Source organism: Thunnus maccoyii, chromosome 15 (genome assembly GCF_910596095.1).
Source record: "Thunnus maccoyii chromosome 15, fThuMac1.1, whole genome shotgun sequence".
Lineage (NCBI taxonomy): Eukaryota > Metazoa > Chordata > Actinopteri > Scombriformes > Scombridae > Thunnus > Thunnus maccoyii.
In genome coordinates this window covers 24,600,817-24,617,092 of record NC_056547.1, presented here as the reverse complement: position 1 = coordinate 24,617,092, position 16,276 = coordinate 24,600,817, and the positions used below count along the sequence as shown (strand labels likewise).

Genomic DNA, 16,276 nt, shown 5'->3' with positions numbered 1-16,276 from the left:
ATTAGCACCTCCCTCTTTATTTTGTGATAGGTAAAAAAAAAAACACTACACTAAAGTTAACTTACTTTATTCAACAAGTTTTTTTTACACTAAAGTGCACTTTGGTTAAATGTGGTGCGTTAACCTTCAATGCTAGTTCTGATGTCAACACCTGGATCAAAGCCTGGAAAAACATGACAAATGGCCTTACCATTTGATTATTCTGTGATACATTTTAGAATATTAAGATTCCTTTTAATTAAGTTACTAAAGAGTACCACAGAAGCTATAGTGTATGAATCTTGTCGAAATTGCAAAGTTGCCTTTTTAGCAACTTATATACAAAACAATTGATCTATGGGATTTTGTTTTCTGAAGGCTTCACAGCCCTCACATGATAATGTAGTAGGCCTTTAGTGCCACCAGGTGGAGAAATGGTGCTATGAAAGAAGAAGAAAACAGATCTTTCCCATGAATGTGCATTTTCTCTGGTTTCCAAGTTCAAGAAACTTTATTCTCAGTGCTTTGATAAACTTTGTAAGAGAATACAATAAACAAATAATGCCATTGTCATCAATGACAATGGTCACAAATATGAACATTCCTTTAGTCCTTCATTTAACATTGATCAATTGGTTCACGATGTACAGTAGACTAAATCATTCAAATCTCTTCTAGTGAAGAAATATTTATTACACTATAATATCATTATATATCATATAAAATTGTATATAAAATTACTTTGAAAATTAAAATACCCTCAATGAAGAAAAAATATGGCCCTATAGTTGAACAGTTACTCCATCTATGATGTAAGAGACTTGCGGCCATCCATGTCAGCATGGACCATTCTAGATGAGGTGTGAACGGTGCCTCTGTGTTTGAGATTAACCACCCGGGCAGCGATTAGATAGAAAATCTCGCAGATGTTGAGCACCACACACATGAGGGATGCCCCCACCATGAAGTAGGTGAAAATGGTCTTCTCAGTGGGCCGGGATACATAGCAGTCCACTAAATTGGGACAGGGCGAGATATCACATTGGACCTTCCTGGGCAGCTTGAAGCTGTCATAGATGTAGTGGAGCAAGTAGAGGAACGTGATCTCAAAGGCAGTCTTCATGAAGAGACTTATCAGATAAGTCCACCACAGACCGCCATGCTTTTGGCCTGGGTTGTCATACAGCCGAGCGTTCTCACCGTGCTTTGCTCGGTACTTGCGTTCCCGCTCTTCTCGGTAGGCCACGTGCAGCACCACCATGAAGGAAGGGCAAGTGACGAAGATGAGCTGGAGGGCCCACAAGCGAATGTGGGAAATGGGGAAAAAGTAATCATAGCAGATGTTGGTGCAACCTGGTTGGCGGATGTTGCAGTCAAAGTGTCCCTGGTCATCGCTCCAGACACGCTCAGCAGCCACCACATAGACCAACACCCTGAAGACGAAAACCACTGACAGCCAAATGCGTCCGAAGGCAGTGGAGTACTTGTTGACTCCACTAAGAAGACCCTGGAGAAACTTCCAATCCATGAGTTCAGCTTTGATTCACTTCTTTTGACTTGTGTCTCTTTAGAAGTCTGCTTCGAATGTTGCAGAAAGTAAACTTTTTCAAGAGTGAGCTAGAACACGATAAAAAGACAAACACAAAGGCAGAGTTACGCAATTATCCAGAGAATTACAAGAAACTTAAGGAGCAAAATGAGATAAAATCAATCTTTGATTTGCCAAAATATCATACTGTAACTCTGTTATCTGTTCCAAATATTTCATTGCCTATTTTAGACAAATGTTCCCTTTTCTGATCAAACCTTTTTTTGGTAGCTCTGACAGCTGAATCCCATCTCCCATTTCTCACAGTTAAAAGTGCTTTCACTCACAAAGTTTAGCACTTTGAAGAAATGTTCCTTGAATAATTAATGAAATACTTGGTTGTTCAACACATAAAACCCTCCACAGTGTAGAGGAATATTTGTATACGTATAGGAAAGTTTAGGCTGAAGCTCGACGGTAGAGCTCTCTTACACTCTCTCTGAATAAATTAGTCCACACTGAATTCTACCCTTAAATCTCATGTATTTTGTTTTGCAATGAGTCTTAAAACTGAATACAACTGACTCAAAATATCCAGTTACAAAATAAATACTAAAATTTCATATAGCTTACCTTAAGAGTACAGGTTGTCTACACAGTCCATAGTGTTCCCCTGTCTGAGAAATAGACCGACTATAGTAATAAGTTCAACAGGTAGCTTTGTGCAACCTCCCTCCTACAGTGGGTCTCTGATATTGACTGGGTTGAAGAATCAACTCTTGGCCATAGTTTGGAGGTGTGGCCACTTTTGGCATCCACCCAGAACATCCCTTTAAAAATCCAACTCATGACGTACCCCTTTCCTGCTCCTCATCAGCATCAATTTATCAATTTAACTGACTTTCAGGTAAGACAAGAGCTCCAAGAACAATGAACCTTAAACTCACTGGGGACAGGGTACCTTTACCGAAATTGGTCAAAGAAAACAGCAAAATGTACACATCAGTGGTTTGACCGAACTAGGACTTTGGTTGCAGAGTGTGATTTTGTGCAAATTACTTAAGGTGATACCATATAATACACAACAAACAGACCTTAGTAAAACCCATTTAGGTGTGTCACTGTACTCTAATGGTGACTGATCCCCACGTTTCTTAACAGGTGATTTGGTATCAGTTCCATTAGGCAACTGGAATTTGAAGATATGCCTTTTGTAGCTTTTGATTAAGCAGGATTAAAAAGGGCCACCACCTAACATTTGTTTGAGCAAGCACTCTGGAAGAACAGGCACTCACATACACCTGAGATATGGAGAGCCAATATCGCAAAACCAGATATAGCCAACGTTTGCTTGTTCATTTTCTCAGGCGATAATGTACCACAGTCTCTGCCTTATTAGTACACTCAGTTTTACGATACCGTCCTACACATGTGTACTCTCTGTCTGTTGTTTTGTTATGGAGGAATGAAGGATGTGGTTAATTGTCAAAGAAGTGGTCTGAAACTTAGGAGTGGTGGTTTTATCAACTTTTGTCAATAATGCTCCTCCCATCACCAACCACATGTAGATCATAATCTAACCAAGTTTTCTTAAATCACATTGTGATTTTTCAGATTTCTTTTGCACATGTTTTAATCCACAATCTGGATCTCTATTGGTTCAATTTCCTTTGCAACCATTTTATCTGCCCCGCATGTTGCAGAGTCACTACAGGTTCCAGAAAAGACATTTTACAGATTTGAAAAATCACCTGAATGATGCAAAGGTTATCAATTAATAAGTAAGGTTTCCAAAATGTTTCCTACGGAAATAAAAGAAAGATATGTACAAAAGTAGATTTGACAGGATGTTTTATTTTTCTTTTAGAAAATATAATTTCCATCTCTCTTTGATAATGGGACAGGTTCAGGACATTATATGTGCTCATATACAGCTCTGCATAATTTCCAGTCTGATTTATGTTCACACAAATCGAACAATTTTGTTTTGTGGCTATGATATTCAAGAAACAGGCAACAAAAAATGTAACAAATAATAACATAAATAGTCAAAGTACAGCAAATAATCTTCTGCACATCAGGCATTGCATGTCAGATCAGAAGCTTACAAAAAGCATTACATACATGTTCAGCTTAACAAAATTAAGGGATAAAAACATTACATGGTTTTAATGTAAAATTGTTTTTAAAAATGACCTTTGTAAACAAAATTTCCTTTAAACTGCTAACCTTTTACAGATAATTCTGGCTGACAGTAGAAAAGCTACCAAAGAGTTTATTTTGTTCTCTCATGTCTCATCATGTCTCTCAGGAGACTGCTATGCTGTACACTGGGGCTGGACCGTCTTTGCCTGTGTCTCCATTGCTGTTGTCCATCATCTTGGCCTTCTCCGGGACAGGCTCCTTGTATGCTGAATTCTCCTTCCCAGTCAGAGGAGTTCTGGTCATCATGAAGGAATTTTCTCTCACGGAACGGGGTCCTCCTCCACAGCGCTCCACGACCCTCTTCCCGCACAGATAGAGGATCTCGCAGAAGGTGAGGAAGATGCACACGAAGCTGGTCACCACCATGAAGATGGTGAATAGTTTCTTCTCTGTGGGCCTGAGGAACACATAATCAAAGATGAGAGATAGTACCTTATTAAGATTTATTGATTCCTTTAGAAAATGTGGTTTGCTAGTGCAGGCCAGAGGCCAAGTTTAGCCATTGAGGACCTCAAGTAAATTAGAGTCTTACTTGAGGACACATGTTTTTTGACAGATAGATAGATAGATTTCATTTAAGACTAAGAGGTACCCTTACCTAGCAATGTAGCAGTTCACCACATTGGGACATGGCAGCTCGCTGCATTTCACCAAAGGTGGGAAGAAGGTGGCCTCATAAATGTAGAAAAGAAGGAAGACAAACACAGCGTCCACCGTTATCTTGAAAATCAAGCTAAGGAAGTAGGTCCACCAAAGCCCCCCTCGCTTCTTTCCAGTGTTTCCATCGTAGAGAGGGGTGCAACCCTTGCCGTACTTCAGCTGGTGTTTGCGCTCCCGTTCTTCTCGGTAGCCCACATGGAGTGTCACAAGAAGGGACGGGCAGGTGACAAAGATCAGCTGGAGAGCCCAGAGTCGGGTGTAGGCGATGGGGAAGTAGTGGTCATAGCAGACATTTTGACAACCGGGCTGGCGGGTGTCGCAGTCAAAGTTCTTCTGCTCGTCACCCCAGACCTTCTCACAGGCCACCAGGAAGACCAGGAGCCTGAAAATGAAAACGATGGCGAGCCAGATGCGACCAAACGCTGTGGAGTACTTGTTCACCCCATTCAGGAGGCCCTCAAGGAAGGCCCAGTTCATGGTGCTGTTTCAGAGGATGCAAAAAAACAAGCACCAAACACCCCAAAGATGTGGCACACAATCTGCTGAGTGCTCGAATACAGATGGCTTGGACACAAAGTGAACTGAGCACGTCAAGCACAAAGGTTCTTTAATATAGTGCTTATTACTACTGCTGTTTTGGCACAGGCTGAAGGGGAGGGAAGAATATCAGGAAAAGCAAACATAGACTCATTCTTCTGCTACAGTCACTGTTGGACTTGATGATAGCAAACGCCTTGACTAACAGGCTGGAAAGGGAGAGAGAGAGAGAGAGAGAGAGAGAGAGAGAGAGGGAGGGAGGGAGGCAGAGAGATTGCTATAAACACTAATTCACAAGTCCATTGCTGTTCAGGGTACTACAGGTTATTTAAGGATTAAAATAGACATTTAAGGGTGTTGTAATGCCACTTCAAATACAATTATCTCCAAAAAAAAAAAACTAATAAGAAAACCAATAACTGCTTCATAATATGAAAATTCCTAAGGGACAGAAAATGCACTAGTAGTTAAATATAATCATTTAAAAGAGCTTTTGCAATCAGAAAATACATTTTCAAGATGGGGTGAAGCAGAACACCATTACATTATCTTCAAGCTTCCGGGCAGGTTTGATCCCTGGCTCTTCCTGTCCATGTGTCGGAGTGTCTTTGAGCAAGAAGTTGCTGCCAGTGGTCAGGCCAGCACCTTGCATGGCAGCTCTGCCACCATCAGTGTGTGAGTGTGTGTTTGAATGGATGAATGAGAGGCAAAAACTGTAAAGCACTTTGTCCATTAAGGTAGAAAAGCGCTATATAAGTGCAGTCCATTTACTATTTAGCATATATTATTAGATTACTCATCAGTTCATATTCAGTCTTTCCAGCAAATACGTAGGCTGTCAGCAAGGTATAAAAATGCAAGGATGCAGCTGAGGCCCCTTCATATCTAGGGCTGAGGGGAGTGGTAGCCAAGCACTACCACATTACTTAGCAGAAACACAAGGCTGCAAACACAAGTTCAGGTTGACCACTGAACCCACCTTTTAGAAAGAGGCTGAATGCCTATCTCACTGAAGACTTCAGTGGCAAAATCAATTTATTTCACCTTGAAGGGCTAACAGGGAGGGTTAAACAACCGTGATATTGTCCAGCTTGATATCAGAATGCAGGAGCTTAATATTCAGGGCTGGTACATAATAGTGCAGAAACTTTTTTGTTTGGAATTCAAATTATCACGATGCTAAAATGCACTGTCAGTCTGACCCCTTGCTTGAAAACACCCTACAATAATCGGAGGTAACTGGGATCAAGCCCCAGCAGCATTCAGCTCAGCTCTATTAAACACAATTCTGTCTATGTGCACTGCAGCACTGTGTTATAAGAGGAATGTTTTGTTTAAAGGTGAATATAAATGATTAAGTTGGGTTGCACAGATGCACTTTTGGTTCAAATGGTAAAGGTACAAATAAAAACCTTGCCAAGAATGGCTGTGAGCTGTTTTTCTCCAAAATGTACAATTCTTGTGTCTTTTTTTGAAAGTGTAGCCACTTGGCTACTTCACCATCAACCTTCAAATTGGCTCTGCACAGGTAGTATAAACTAGTTTGTGTGAGCTACATCAGCAAAATTCACCCCGAGGAAAGGTATGATGGGACAAGTGAACCAAACAATATGTTCAAAGCAGCTGAAAGCAATACAGAGCTGTTAATGTTGATTCTTAGCAGTACTAACAACCTTTCCACACTGCAAGGTATCAGCCGCTAATATTTCAATGATTTATGATGAGAATTTCTGGTTTTAGACAGTTACCTTCACTTGGCTTCATCAGTGATGATTGGCTATGTTACATACAAATAGCGACTGAATCCATTACAGGACAGGTTAAATATTTTTTCCTTGTGACAAGTGCAAGGAAACCTTGAGCAATAGCCTATAAATCCTTACCAGTGTGTATGGGATTTGGAAAGTTGTTAGGACTAAACTGAATTTTGGCATATTGTTATTATCATCATTATCATGCATTATTATTATTATTGTTATGAGCATTATTATTATTATTATATTACTGAAGTTGTTTACTTCCCTTTCATATAACTACTTGCTCAATCAATGCTTGCAGATGAGAAAACCAGTTTATATGTGTTGGGTGGTGCTGCGTCAAGACAATCAGATTTAGTGCAAATGTTTCCTTTAGCAACAGTCAAAATAAAAGGGTAAATGTAACTGTTGAAAAGTAGAAAAACGCTACTGAATAGTCTGTTTACTGTAAATGTACTGTATGCGCATTGTTTTCATTCTTTTATTATTTCGAAATCATGTCACTAAAATGTAGCCTTTTCTTTTATTCTGGCACCATGTGGTGGACAAAAATGTTTCAGTAGCTGGATCACAACCGGAAGTCATGAACATAATTCTTGCCGCCTTGACAGTGGTGTCGGTGAGGGGTCATAAATTGAGACAGACTCCTCACATTTGCATACACTGTTTCCCCACTGCATAGCTGAAAGACAATATGACCCTGCACCGTCCCCCCTTTGCTCGTTAGTGAGCATCCAGCCCCGGACCGAGGAGTTACTTTCCGTAGCGGGATTTGGCGGACACCCACTTTCTTTACAGTTCTTTTACGGTCCCCTCCTCTCCGTCCAGCCGGCTGCAGCTGTCTCTCCACGGCTACGGGAGGTAAGAGAGAGCTGCTCCGCGGTGGGACACTCCGCTGCTAGCTATCAGCTAACGAAGCTAGCTAGCGAGCTAACTCTCAAGCAGCTGGCTGTAACCCACCTTCTCGACGAAATATCCATAATGTTTAACTGCAGTCACGTATAACCGTATATGTTTCGTACATAGTGGCCAATTTGAAGTACTGTCACTGTAGCCTCCAAGGTGCAAGTTTTAGTTAAGTTGTTAGCTGATACAAGATAGACAGCGTCAACGTAGTCAGACCGAACGGCAGAGCTTCCTGTGTCCTTCAAAATAAGTGTGTCATTTCTGTCCCCAAACATTTCGTTCATTGATCATATTTAATGGCCAATAACTGATGAGTCAATTGATAGAAACATTTTCTACAATTTTGATCATTCACTATTGAAATCATTCACCAAGGACAAATGTGAAAGCTGCTTTTCTCTGTTCTGTATCATCTTAGGATGTGGACTGGTAAAGGATCAGTGTGTAAGATTTAGGGGGATATATTGGCAGAAATTCAATACAATATTCATAAGTAAGTTTTAACTATTGTATAATCACCTAAAAACAAGAATCATTTTGTTTTTGTTACTTTAAAATGAGCCCTTTATATCTACAAAGGGAGCGGGCGCTCTTCCATGGAGCCCGCCATGTTGCATCACGTTTCTACAGTAGCCTAGAATGGACAAACCAAACTCTGACTCTAGAGAGGGCCTGTCACATTTTTCCCAAGTTTCTCTGCCAAAGTAGGTTCTCCTACACACTTGAAAGGGGAGGGTGAGAGGAGGTTTAGTCAGTTGGTTGCAATCTGCAACCTCACTGCTAGATGCTACTAAATCTTACACACTGGTCCTTCAATTGTCATGTAGTTGGTGTAAGCAATTTAACAGCACCTCCAGGGATGCTGTGAACTTCTGAATGGGATATTGCACTTTTATCCATTTTACACAGTAAAGATAGAGTGATTAGATAAATGTTAGGTTAAAAAGTAATGAAAATAATAGTTAATTTGTGCTCCTATAGCATGCTTATATATATGTTAACTGACAGTGCCAGGACAGACTTTGTCATTCAGGTGAATGGGAAAGTTTGGCCAGACTTTTGACTGGTAATGTATTTATTTATTACTTATTCTTTGTTTTAAGTGAAAGCTCCTGAGAATATAATTTGAGGGAAATAGTTGTTCTAGTTTATTATGTTTTTCTGGTAAACTTTCAAGAAACTTTCAAAAACTTGCTTACACAAAGATGCCACAAACGTGCTTTTATTCTGAATATAAAGGTTGTTTCCGTGTGTGTAGTACTGTCTGACTTGACACAACGTTATGGCAGCCAGCAGCTATCCAGGCTGGTGCTCAGGGGAACCAACCAGAGTTGACTGTGATAGCTTAGCCAAGATAGCCTGCTAGCGAGTCATCTGCTGTTGTAGGTTTGCCAGCATGCTGATAGAGGCAGCTTAAACCGCAACCCACTGCAGCAGGTCTCCTGTCTCCGTAGAGGTCCAGCCGAGCCGAGCTCCGCTGAGCCATGCGACAGTGGTGTGTCCCCGCTGCGACCCCACGCACTGAACCACTCCCGGGGTGCCTGTCCGTGTCGCCCCCTCCATCAGGTAAGGTGACGGGACACCGGTTTACTTTTTTTTAAGTCAAAGCCAGCTTGCTGCTTAGTTGCTTAATCTTCTTGTTTTGCACAGAAAGAACTCCCAATGTGATTAAACTGGCTGACTGTTTCTTCAAGTTATCCCTGATAGGTGCCAAGATATGACCTGTAAACACACAAAGGTGAAACTGAGATCTTTATAAAAAAAAATCTGGCAAGTTAACTTTTTCTTGCTTATTAACAAAGATACACATGTGACAGTACTGGATCTGAAGCATCTTTTAAATCCTTGTATCATTCTGGTAAATCCGGCATACATCCTCAAAACAAGATCAACTTTTTAAAGACAGTTGAATCTGTTATTGTAGCTCACCGCTCTTTGTTTTAGTGGACATGTGGGTGTGTAAAAACATGAAATCACACTATGCTGAGCTAAAGACCGGTTTCAACACATTTGTATTATAAGTTATGTTGTTCCAGATGTGTACCTTTTCAAGTAAGCAAGGTCGTGTCCAATTGCCAGGTTTTTCTGAATGATCCCTCAGTAAAACAAACAGAGAATATCAGGGCTGACCCCCCCCCCCCCCCCCCCCCGCAACCCTGCACAGGGTAGACAGGTACAGAAAATGGATGGATGGATGGATATGACTAGGCCGACTGGACTTGAAGTTAGGTTATGTATGCCAAGGTGATCTTACTTTAATTCCACCCTGGACAAATGGAGCAAGGTTAGCCCCAAGAGTCTGTGCCAAGTGTTTGAAAGGGTGCCAAAATTTTGAATGACCCAAGGGTTCTTGAGAGGAGAGAATGCAGTCTGTTTTTGTCCTAAGTTCAGTTTTATTAACCACTCTGGTACGTGCATAGCTCTGAAGTTTTTGTTTTTTTTTATTGTAATGATACAATCAAAAACGGTTGTCACATTGCATTCAATGTGTATTCACCCTGACAAAGGAAGTGTAGTGTTTGAATTCAGCCTTACATGTCCTTTTTTATTTGCGTTTTTTAATCTATTAATAATCCTTTCATCATTTATCAGTGTGTGTGCGGGTTCTGAAAAAGTCAAAATACTGTATTATCCAAATTCCAGGTCTATAAAAGGAGCTGAATAGAGATAAATATAGCAGTATATGTCTTGGTAACACTTTGTGAAGTCTTGGCGTGCTGTTTATCTGGTGAGAAATCAACTCAGCCAATCAGAACCTTTGGTGTATTAATAGGGCTACAGTTGGTTCATATTCACTTACAAAATTGGTGTTGTATTTCATTCTAATCAGCACTCAAAAGGCCAGTCTCATATTCACTTTGACAAAACTTACACCCCCCCCCCCCCCCACATTATGTTTGCAGATGCCAGAATGGAGTGTTATGAGGTGGAGCCACGCTACACCATCGAACAGATTGACCTCCTGCAGCGCCTGCGCCTATCAGGTATGACCAAACCTCAGATCATCCACGCTCTGGAGTCCCTGGAGAGGCTGGACCCGGACCACCGCCCGTCGCACTGTGACTCTCACCCGGCCCCATCCAACAACACGCCCACCACAGCCGCCCCGGCCCCGTCCTCATCTTCTTCATCCTCCTCCTCCTCGCTGTCCCTCGCCTCTGCCACCACGCAGACCTCCGGCCTGGACGGCGCCGCGCTGTCCCCCAGCCATAGCTACGAGGCCTCCCCTCCTCCCCTCTACCCTCCCAGCGTGGCTGTCCAGCGGTCGTTCAGCTACGACATGATGGGAGAAGAGGAGTGGGACCTGGAGGAGAAGGTGGAGGAGTACATGAGGTGAGCGGGGAGAGAGCTAGAGATGAATTAGTGCTGGGTGAGGACGAGTTGGAAAGACTAAAAGAATAGTACAGACAAAGAGAGACTGTTATAACATCAGATAATGACAGCTACTGTCCCTGGAGCTGCAGGCTTCTTCTCCAGAATTTAGTTGAGTTAATTCAGGTCAGGTGTTTGGGGATAGCTGAAAAAAGAGAGGCTTCAGTGAATAAGGTTAGTCAGAGCAAAGGCTGGTGTTTTTAACCACCGTGTAATGATGGGATTTTTGTTGCTTTTTACAGGAGAGACAGCAACCTGGTGAAAGAAGAGATCAAAACTTTCCTCAACAATCGCAGGATCTCTCAGGCAATCGTAGGACAAGTCACAGGTACTCTGCTTTTACAAAGTCTGAACACCTTACTGGACAGCTGCAAGGATACATGTCAAATATCTCTAGTGGCTAGTTAGAACTAGCGCTGAAATGACCAGTAGATTAACAGATAGACAATTAATCATCACTGGTTCCAGCTTCTCAAATGTGAGGATTTGATTGTTGTAACTTGTAAAATTCTGCGGTTTGTTGGCTCACATCGGACTCACCAAATAATGAGTAGATTGACTGATAATGAAAATAATTATTAGGTGTAATTTTAGCTTAAATTATGACATTATAGATGGTACAGCAATCCTTTATTAATTAAATAGAAAAAATGTGATAAAATACACAATAATTATAATATTACATAATAATAATAATAATAATAATAGGATAAAGGTTGTTGATAATTCATATTTTTCATATTGTCAACAAATCCCTTGAACTACTCTGCATTTTCTTCTCCTGTCTGTGACACTAAGCCCATTGGTACCTACTGAAAATGTAAATCTTCAAAAATGGCTCACAAATGTACACTCTCTTCTTCTTCTTTTTTTAAAAGGTTAAATAATTTCCTAAAACAGGCGGGCGCTGTAGTTCTAGCAAACGTTACTTAAACAGGAATAAGTCGTGCGTTTGTGGAGGACTGTTTTCAACTGCGGATACGCTGGTCTAACAAATATTTATGGCTCCATGACGATGAACGTTGGATCAACTTGAAATAAACTACAGTACCCATGTTGATCATTATGAAGGAACATGTCAGTGTGACAGTGGGGCTCATTGATGGGGGTTTTTAAATAACATTTGGACAACAATGAGGCTCTATGATACAGAGCAGTAAGCTACACGTCACCAGACTCCTTTAAATCCCCTCTGGTGTGTTTTGGCATTTTTAAGATGTTTCATATTTTTTCTGAGCTGTTTCCGGACAATTTTGATCAGCCGCACTGTTCAGCAAATATTTTTTGACAAAGCTGCTGTTGTTGTTGTTAAAGCTGTTGCTAAAACAAAACTATGATGTATGACTGTAGCAGAACACTGCAGTCATACAACATCCTTATAAAATCTCAGCCACCCGTGTCTCAAACTATATACTCACCGCAGACGCTCTGCAACAACAGATTAATGCTTGAAATATAATTAGTTTCAATTAAACACTCAGCACAGAAGTTTAGTGTGGTCAAAGCAGGAAAGTCAGTCTGCATTGATCTATAAATGAATGCTCAGTACAGTATCTATTGTCCACTGCTGTTTATACTGTATGAAAAACTTCTCTTTCACTTCATTAAATCCCTGCAGCGTCTGGATGCAGCAGGACTGATGTATTGATAAACCCCTCAGCCTCTGAGAAGCGCCGCGCCAGAGCGCAGTGCCGTTACGCACGACTGTTCAACCTGTGTGTGTGTGTTTACCTTCATTAAATCACCTGAATGACACCAGGCTGCTACAGTATAAACACACACACACACACCTCTACACACATCACACTGGTTGGTTATTACTCCATATTCTGCTTTTTATGAAGATGAAGGCTTCTTCTCCAACTTTCTTTTTAGCAAAAGTAGTGTTTTATCCTTGAAACACATTGCATTGTAAACGCTGTTGTGTAACATTAATTACAAAATTATGTGACTTTGTACAAGATGTGATAAATTAGAATTATTGCTGAAATAGCTTTGATCCCATATAATGATATAAACAGCTTCACCAAATCAATTTCTTTATTATTTATGATCATCATTATAGTAAAAACTGCTCCATGTGACTTTGGCTGCAAAAGAAAAGCTTTCCATTTGTTGAGCTGTCGTTATCACGTTTAGCCTAACTGTTTTCACAGCTATGAGAGCAGTGATGTTAATAATCACCACACCCGCTGATCTATATCCACCGTCACTCAGCCCTTTTGCATGTTGCGCCGCCGAATTTTCACCTTGCAGTTACTCACGTGAGTTCCACCGCGGGATCATTTGTGTTTATTCGCCCCAAACAACCAGCAAGCATCTGCAGGAACCGACCAGTCCCCACCCGGACAATGAGGTGCCATCACGGTGATGTTACTGAATCTCAGCCTCCCTCCCATCATGATGGCTTCCTGCTAACAACAGTCATACCGACACATATGTGTAAACACTGAGAGATACATTATCAGCTCCTCTCTGTTTGTTCTGCTGTGATAGACTGCTTTAACCTGTCTCACAACACTCCCCCCAAAACTCTGCTGATTTACTGCACTTCCCAGACAGCAACTACAGACTTTAAAGTGCTACGAGCCCAAAATAAACTCAGATTTTTGCTGTGATTTAATTGCAATAAATGAATCAAAAGGATGCCAAAATAACGACATTATGATGCCGACCGTCTGTCTGCAAGACAACCAGCAAACAAATTTTAAAATGCTTGTTTTCTGAGTGGAGTTCAGATCGATCAGAGCTGTAAACATCAGCTGCTCCGTCTACACTCAACATAACAGCATGAATATCACAGCAACATGTTTATACACGTTGATATCTACATACAGCATCACTTTAAAACTATATAAACTGATGACAGCAGCTGAGAGGGGGGGTGTGACTCTGGTGTTAGCTCTGACTAAGTTAGAAGCGAAAGTGAAGATAAATCAATTTTTTTTTTATCCCAAAAGTTTAAAAAATAAACTCCTGCTGCTGCTAAATGCCTCCAGATTAGAGCAGAATCCAGTGTGACTGGTGTGGTGGTCTGGTGTGTGTTTATTCCTCCAGAAATCATCAGCAGCACCAACATGCTCCCCGGTTCTGTCCTCCAGAGCTGGCCGGCTCTCAACAGCTGTCTGTCAGCAAGCCGCAGCTGAATCCCCCAGTCCAGCTCTGCCATATACACATTTTTCGCTCAAGTTGAATATTTTCAACAAAAATGACGTGAATTTTGCTGACTACAGTCATAGTACAGCCTTTAATGGACTTTTGAAGATGAGTTACTTAGTATGTTAATAGATTGCAGCATTAACCTACTGCATTATTCTCAATCACAAGCTGCAGCATGTTCACATAAGTCAACTTTTTTTCCCCATCCTCCTCTGGAAAAGTATTGCACCAATCACAAGTTCTTAATGAAAGTATTGATATTAGGATGGCTTCATCAGCTTAACAGGAGCATTTCAGAGCTGGCTCACAGCCGTTCTCGATACTACAGATGCACACCGCGAGATAAAACAAATGTCTTTTATGTGTTAAGACAACATTACATTACTTCTCTCACACAGGCATCAGCCAGAGTTACATCTCCCAGTGGTTGCTGCAGCAAGGCCTGGAGATGAGCGACTCTAAGCGCAGAGCTTTCTACCGCTGGTACCTGCTGGAGAGGAATAACCCAGGTGAGGGTTGGACTATTACGGAGCAGAGGATGGGATTATAGATCATCACAGGGATGATGGATGTCAGGCACACAAAGGCTAATTATGAGATTGAGCGCAGATCGTGGTCCTACGGCTGAACGTTAATGATAATAGATTAGATCAGTTGTTCTTTAACTTTTTCACATCAAGGACCCCTAAACTGACACAAATTAGACCCTCATTTGAATAGATTTTGTCCCAGGTTCCCCCATCTGATAATATTTTTGCTTTTAGATGTTTTATTACAGAAACTGCATGAAACCCATGACCAAAACATTCTGTCATTGTGTTACTTATGGATGGAATTAAGGCTTGTATGAAAAAGGGATCTTATTTTTTGTGTTGTGTGAGCTGCTGCCTGCTAACCCTCCCCTTCCATCTACCTCCACCCCAACCCCTCCCCACCCCCAACCCCTCCCCTTATCCTCCTGCATGGTAAACCCCCACATCACTAACTCCATCCTGGTCCTCGAGGGCAGCGAGGCCCCGGAAGGACACGAGACAAATCTATAATTTCAGAGGAAAGACAAATGATAAAGGTAGTCCTGTCACAAGAGATGCTAATCAATACTGTTAAGGCTTCTGGTTTGGAAATGAAACAGTAGTGGGTGAATGTGGTTTGTCTGTACAGGGTAGAGTAACAGCTTGGGTCGGCGCTGACCTCTCCATGTCCTAGGATACAGGAATGGGGGCTACTTGGGAAAAAAAAAATCCGTATGATTTTTAAACGGCGACAGCATACGTACGGCTAAAGATGCTCACAGCTTTTTATTGGTTTGTTTCAGGTAGCATGCAATACATCATGTCAAAAAGTCACATTTTTACATGAACAGTTCTATGTTATGAACAAAGCCTCTGACGGACCATCTGCTGCCCCCCTTCATCTTAATCTTTCTGTTTTTTGAATATTTTATTTCTACTCCCCCCCACCCACCCAAGCTTTGCCGTAGCTCCTGTGTAGTTCTCAGCCCTGATGCTGGAGGTACTCTGGTGCTGGTTTTCATTCCTACATGGCTAACAAACTAACAAGAACTACTTCTCTCTGCAATGGTTCCAATCCAAAGTGGCCACAATGCTTTGCTTCTGATTTAGGCTTCTATTGACCTGCCAATCTCGAGTCACAAAAGAAGCGATGTCATCAGTCACATTGACTTCTAATTGGCAGATATTTATTTTTGAATTGACAACGACTGAAAACTGCCAGGCAGGTCTACACGAGTGTCATGATTAATACTGAAACTCTCAATCTCCAATTCCGTTTGCCCAAACTGGTGTCTCTAATCTTAATCTAAGGCCTCGGCCTGCCTGACCATTGGTTTTGTCCCGACTGAAGGGCTGAGGTGGAGTGAAAGCCAGCACAGCGTGAGTCCCATGCCCAGGGCCAGGGGAGGGGACAGAGACGGCACGCTAGCAGGGGCAAGTGGCAGCCTCCCCAACATCCTCCCCAACCCCAACACCAACCTCAACCCCAACCCAGTGTGGAGCAGGCAGAGAGAGCTGCTGATGCACTTGCTGCCGTGGTACACTGCTGCCGCCACAGCCGCCCAGGCCCAGCCAGGTAACCACGTCCTCCCTGCCCTGGCCTCAGCAGCTCGCCACAGGAGACGCCTGCATGCCACTCACCCCTTAGCCTCTCTGCTGTC

At 41.9% G+C, this 16,276-nt stretch overlaps 3 protein-coding genes across 9 annotated transcripts in view; 1 reads left to right on the top strand and 2 right to left on the bottom strand.

Annotated features, from left to right (window-relative positions):
- Positions 1-783: 783 nt before the first annotated feature.
- Positions 784-1,507, bottom strand: LOC121913326 (gap junction beta-3 protein-like). The gene has a single exon (XM_042436014.1). The coding sequence runs from the start codon at positions 1,505-1,507 to the stop codon at positions 785-787; it is 723 nt and encodes a 240-aa protein (XP_042291948.1). The 3' UTR covers position 784.
- Positions 1,508-3,393: 1,886 nt separating this feature from the next.
- On the bottom strand, positions 3,394-8,139 carry LOC121912790 (gap junction beta-4 protein-like). 2 transcript variants are annotated; one of them, XM_042435215.1, is made up of 3 exons: positions 7,627-8,139; positions 4,311-4,754; positions 3,394-4,109 (listed from the first exon to the last, which is right to left on the bottom strand). In XM_042435215.1, exons 1-3 carry the CDS (start codon positions 7,644-7,646, stop codon positions 3,815-3,817), a joined length of 759 nt encoding a protein of 252 aa, XP_042291149.1. In that variant the 5' UTR covers positions 7,647-8,139; the 3' UTR covers positions 3,394-3,814. The 2 variants fall into 2 exon arrangements, with proteins under 2 accessions (XP_042291149.1, XP_042291148.1); XM_042435214.1 differs by lacking the exon at positions 7,627-8,139 and having other exon boundaries at positions 4,311-7,065.
- zgc:91944 (uncharacterized protein LOC436941 homolog) overlaps positions 7,296-16,276 on the top strand; it is a 17,423-nt gene continuing 8,442 nt past the window's right edge. The window contains exons 1-7 of one of the 6 annotated variants that reach the window (XM_042435210.1): positions 7,296-7,527; positions 9,027-9,138; positions 10,476-10,905; positions 11,187-11,272; positions 14,502-14,612; positions 15,113-15,172; positions 15,967-16,191. In XM_042435210.1, coding sequence (XP_042291144.1) covers positions 9,057-9,138; positions 10,476-10,905; positions 11,187-11,272; positions 14,502-14,612; positions 15,113-15,172; positions 15,967-16,191 — 994 coding nt within the window. In that variant the 5' untranslated portion in view covers positions 7,296-7,527; positions 9,027-9,056. Of the gene's footprint in view, positions 7,528-8,958; positions 9,139-10,475; positions 10,906-11,186; positions 11,273-14,501; positions 14,613-15,112; positions 15,173-15,966; positions 16,192-16,276 lie in introns of all 6 variants that reach the window. The other 5 variants (XM_042435209.1, XM_042435208.1, XM_042435211.1 and 2 more) reach the window with 5 other exon arrangements.